The 5753-nt window shown below is 48.9% G+C and overlaps 1 protein-coding gene across 1 annotated transcript; it reads right to left on the bottom strand.

Moving 5' to 3' along the window:
- Positions 1–341: 341 nt before the first annotated feature.
- On the bottom strand, positions 342–4941 carry LOC149084094 (proteasome subunit beta type-4-like). Its single transcript, XM_089235449.1, has 2 exons — positions 4884–4941; positions 342–1110 (listed from the first exon to the last, which is right to left on the bottom strand). Coding segments are annotated over exons 1-2 (756 nt in total). The 5' UTR covers positions 4885–4941; the 3' UTR covers positions 342–355.
- Between the last annotated feature and the right edge of the window lie 812 nt (positions 4942–5753).

Genomic DNA, 5753 nt, shown 5'->3' with positions numbered 1-5753 from the left:
CACAGCTGAAGATGCTTGCCTATACTCAACTCCCAGCCGATATTTTTCGGTCCGCTCAGGTGCGGATCCAAGAGTAGAATAATATGAGGAAATTCGTCCCATAAAATTCGGGGCGATCCCACATTCCTACGCAATGTCACCCCGCCAGAAACATCGCCCTGGGTCCTCTCCTGAATAGTGGAGGGGAGGGGGAACAACAAAAACTTGACCAATCATCGATGGTAAATATCAACGAAAACATTTGTTTCAAAGGCATTTTATTTCAAGCATGAACATCATTTACACGAAAACTGGTGGAATTGTCCCAACGTACATCACGACCCGAGCGCGCTTTCCCCCCCCCCCTTCAATGGTCTTATTCCATAAGAAAGTCCGGGTACCAGTGGGCCTTCACGTCGTGGGGGCCCTCAATCTGCACTCCGGCCGCCGTGACGACCGCGATCTTCACCTTCGGGAACGCCTTCGTGTCCCTGCACTGCAGGACGCACATGCCCTCGAACAGCACCCTCTTGGCTTCGGCCTCGGTCATGTCCGGGTTGTCGTCGTGGGCCTTCTCCAGGATGGGCCGGACCAGGTCCAGCCCCAAGCCCGTGGTGGCAACGGGACCCTCGAAGGCCGTGCCGATCATGAGGACCGTGCCCAGGTGGGGCTCGTCGGGTTCCTGCATCCCACCGACCACGTACGAGTTCCACAGAGGGTTCATCTGGTTTCTGCGGCTGTACAGAACTCTGGTCAGGTAGGTCATCAGCGACCTGGGCTTCATCTGGATGCCGTCGCCGTGCGACTCCTCCGCCACCACCTCCTCCTCGACGACGTCCCGCACGTACTGGAAGTCGGCCACGTCACCGCCGGCGCCGAGGACCACCCTGTCGTTGACCTTGACGACCCTCTCGCATTCCCTGTAGTAGGCGAGCCTGCCGTACGAACCCAGGGTGTCCGCGCAGATCGCCACCCCGTGACGGAAGACCAGGCCCAGGACGGTGCCGCCGCTGACGCTTGGATACATGGTCGCGGTGGAAGGACGCTGCTTCCTGTCCGCGAAACTCCACGCCGACGATGGAGCCGCAATGCCGCCAAACATCTCGACGACCTCCATGCCACGATTCATCACTGCGGAGAAAAAACACAAAGAAATTTAATCAAAACTCTATAAAATAGTTAATTCACAAATATATATACGGCGTACAGCTGCTTGGCGAGTATTTTTTTCCCCCTTTATCGCCAGACCTGATTTGGCAGGGTTACCGGCAGAATGATGATACCAATATTGTTTGAAAGATACAGGGCGTCCATAATTGAAAGACCTTATTTTACAGTAGGTTAGGGGCCATTCAAGTATTACGTAAGCAGATTTTTAGCCATTTTTGACCCCCTCCCCCCACTGTCAGCAAAACACTAACCCCCTTCCCCCCTTGTCAGCAAAATTTCGTCAGCAGCTTAAAATATTTCATATATTCAAGAAGGGTGGTTGATGACGTAAGCAACCTTCAAACCCCCCCCCTCCCCCCTTGTCACCAAAAGTTAGCAAATCCGAAACCCCCTTCCTCCCCCACTCGATGCTGACGTAATACTTGAATGACCCCTTACAGACGAAACCAGTTATCAGAAAAGTGTGAAATTTTGTGGAGGACTTCATGAAGTGGTGGGAATTTGTTTCAGGTGTAAAAAAAAATAGTTGCACATGTCGCCACCAGAGGGCGTTTCACTTTGAACACCTGTAGTAAACACGTAAACTTATGTGTCACGCTCTGAAAATGATGGCCATCATGTGGGAGCATGTTTTGTTGCAGTAACAATTGTAAAAGTGTTTTAACAATATTTTTCCCCTGAAACAAATTCCCATCACTTCATGAAGTCCTCCACAAAATTTCACAATTTTCTGATGATTGGTTCCGCCTGTAGGCTACTTTAAAATAGGGTCTTTTAAACATAGACGCCCTGTCCATGATCAACCCATAGCCCGCGGGCCAAAGTCATCTGATGTGGCCCGCGACCACAAGCCTAATTTTGTAAAACCATACATGCTCCACCCATGCCTCACGGGCCAAATGCGGCCCTCGAAGTTACCGGATGTGGCCCGCGACCTCAAACTTATTTTGTGAAAATGAACTAAACAGCACATAGCCAGATTCCATGGGTGTGAGACACGCGTCGCATTAACAGACCACTTAAGCAATCCGCGGTACATTTACCAATCACTCATGTGGCCCGCGATACATCTTCAAACCGATAATGAAGAGGGAGATCGGCACGCATTCGGGGCTTGAAGTTGGGAACCGCATAAAACCAACTTCAGCCGACCACCACTGTGGCGACGGTGGGGTCCGAACCCAGGACCTTGCGATGTGAGTCCGTCACTATGACCACTCGACCATCACAGCGGTCCCGCATTCTCCTACAGGTTGGCATCTTTGGTTTAAAACATATGCCTGAGAGGATGGTGCTAGTGACATATCGCTAACTCAAGTCGAAAACTTGGCGACGAAAAGGTATACCGTATATTGGAAATTAACCAATTTCAACATTTCAGTCATCGGGATCATCGCCGCGACCGACGGGGCTCCAGCCCCGGGGGCACGAGACGATTCTCGTCAATTTTTTTTTTTTTTTACGTTTTTTCATGCTTTCAAATTCATTGTTGAAGGGCCCCGTCAAATGTCCCAGCCAAGGGGGCTCTGGTTCCAGGATGTGGGGGGGACCAGGGGTCCGGCGTTCTAGGCATGGGAGGAGATTTATGGTTTTACTACCCGTGGCGGTATACAAATTTCACCGTCCTTCACCCATTCTAGTACGATTTCCTAGGCCATTCATTCCTCAAATTGACTGCCCTGGGCTAAAACTCGCTTGACTCCTCCTCCTCCCTGTAAATATGACCCTGTCTCCCTGATCACTCTTTTCATCACTCCATTGCTTACACGTCACGTTGTGATCACTTGCACGCACCGACCTACTCTATTGTGGTCATTCACATGCTTGAGCACACTGTCTAGAGCTAGACCATTCACATGCTTGCATACAATCTAGGTCCCTCATATGTGCTTGCACCATCTCCAGGTCACTCACATATTTACACACTCTTTAGGTCACTCACATATTTACACACTCTTTAGGTCACTCACATGCTTTCTATAAGTTGCGGCCCTGATTACAACTTGCAGCCACGCGCACAAGGATGAGGGCTGACAGGGCTAAGTCCTGGTCACCCAGGACAATACTCTTTTTTTTTTCACAGAATAAAACTATTATGGGGGGGGAGGCGTTAAAACTTCAGCATGGCAAAGCTTCCAGTCAATGGGGGCCCCCACTACAGGATGTGGGGGGGGGGAAGGGACATGTTAAGAGCTATCATCCAATCAAAGCCGTAACTACGAAGGGAGAAGCACAACCGTGGTGAAGGGTACCCCGGGTGTAATTGTACGCCCGGGGCACCCTTACGTATATATGTAAGATTACTATATGTACTCGGGCCTTTTGTTGCCTCTTTATCAGAGAATGGTGACTCATTTCTATCCATGGGAATGACAATCGATTGGCACATTCCAATGGAATAACACATTTTGTACTCGGGGCCGGCTCATCACGGGATCCCGGCCGAAATTATTTTTCTGTGGCCTCCTACCAAGCTGGAAGGGCCTGTCCCCTTTCTCTCTCTGCACTTAAGGCCAGTGCCCTGGAGGGGGCCCCCATGCGTTAAGACGCCACTGACAACGAGTGAATGACTGAAAGAGCTAGTGAATAAGCTGAGTGAGAAACCATATGAGTGACTCACTCACCTGTCTACTCGTTCGTTTGCTCATTCCCTCGCGCATTTTGCTCACCCACACGTGTTTATTCACTCATTTACTTGTTAAGTCGCTCACTCACTTGCTTATTCATCCATTTACTCATTCTAACTCGCTCACCTACTCACTCACTTGCTTTTTTCATCGATTTACTTGCTCATTCAATAGCTCACTTGCTAATTCTAGCTCCTTCACTCACTCATTTGCTCACTTACTCACTCGCTAACGGGCTCACACACTTGCTCATTAATCCATTTATTTGCTAATTCGTGCACTTGCTCAGTCATTCGTTAATTCATCGATATACTTGCTATTCTAACTCCCTCTATCATCCACTCACGATGGTGTTAAATAAATTTTCCCAGCAGCGAATTGCTGTGTGGGGGGGGGGGGGAGGTGACAGGGCTCTAGCCCTGGGGCCCGAGACGATTATCATAATTTTTTTGCTATTTCACGCTATAAATTAACTACAGAAGGGGCCCGCAAAAGACCCCAGCCTAGGAGCCCCGCTACATGATGTGGGGAGGGGTCCCGCCGATGAATTGTTCGCGGTGAATTTTCTCCACCAAGTCGAAAATTAGGGATTAATGCTCGAGGGCCGCAACAAAAGCTCTCTACGTGGGTAGGACGTACCTGCCATAGCACCCCTCCCCACAAGCTAGCCTGCCCTGGGATCCGGAAATGGTTCTCATCATTTTATTTTTTGTTTTTTTTACGCTGTAAATTCATCATAAAGCTGGAGCCCCTGAAAGATCCGAGCCTAGGGGCCCTGCTCCAGGATGTGAGGACCATGGTGCCTGCCTTTACCAATGGGATACTATTTACTATAGCAAATTATAGTACACAACCCTCTCCCCCCCCCACCCGGTGTGTTAAGACGGCCCTGGACCTACCCGGACGCTAGTTTCGAATTAGAATTCCAAAAGCATGGATTAATTAATTAATTAATTAAGAGCGAAATGCCGAAACGGAAACCTCGTCTCCGTTCGGAATAATAATAATAACAAAGGGTGCGAGAGTAATATTATTCACACAATTCAAATCTTAATCGAAAAAAGAACTTGTAAAGGTCTATAAACTTTAATTAATTAATTGACTTACTTTAACTGAATTAAGATGTCTTGATGTCCACGCGAGCTTCGCTGTATATACTGCTGTTCACGCGCACAAACACAGGTGTTGTCGTATGGCCCGTTCGAATGAGACTCGAGTTTCTTCGCGATTCGCTAATCTCTTCCTGTTGTATCTGACCCTGTGATTGGTCGAGGTATGACGTCACGTTCACTCTAATATTGATGAAAGCGAATACGATGACCATACGTCCCGTTTCATGTGTAAACTGCAACAGTTTATTATTTTTTTTTCTTTTTACGCAGAACTGGTTAAGTTTTCGTGATACGGAAAATTCGCCTCCAACATTTCGCCTCCCCCAGGACCTCTCGCTCATGACATTTCAGCCCGGACATTCCCCCCATGGGCGGAGATACAGGGTGGCATGGGGCAATGGCCCCCCCCCCCACTGATCTAATGTGTATTTGCGTTACATACGAATTGACATCATCAAATCATCAATTTACTACCTAACGTTCTGAGTGCGTATCTAGCGTTGTGTCTGATTTTTCCAGTGCGGCCATCTATATTTCCGAAGTGAAGTGAGTGAACTATAATGATTGAATCTTTATATTGTTTGTAGACCTGTTGCTCTCAGTGGCGAAACTTATTAACGAAGAGATAGACTCGCATTCGCGCCTCAAAGTTGGGAACCACAGAAAACCAGCCGTTGTTGCCAGCCGACCACCACTATGGTGACGGTGGGGTTCGAACCCGAACCTCGCGATGCGAGTCCGCCAATATGACCACTCAACCACCACAGCGGCTCCGTTCCCTGATGTACTGGCCCGAGCATTTCGCTCGGATATTTCAGCTCCAACGTTTCAGCTGGGACATATCGTCCCTCACGTTTCGCAGGGC

Source organism: Pholcus phalangioides, unplaced genomic scaffold (assembly GCF_987345545.1).
Source record: "Pholcus phalangioides strain wild (caught in Gottingen) unplaced genomic scaffold, Ppha-v1.0 ptg000008l_1, whole genome shotgun sequence".
Lineage (NCBI taxonomy): Eukaryota > Metazoa > Arthropoda > Arachnida > Araneae > Pholcidae > Pholcus > Pholcus phalangioides.
This window is presented reverse-complemented; position numbering and strand designations above follow the sequence as displayed.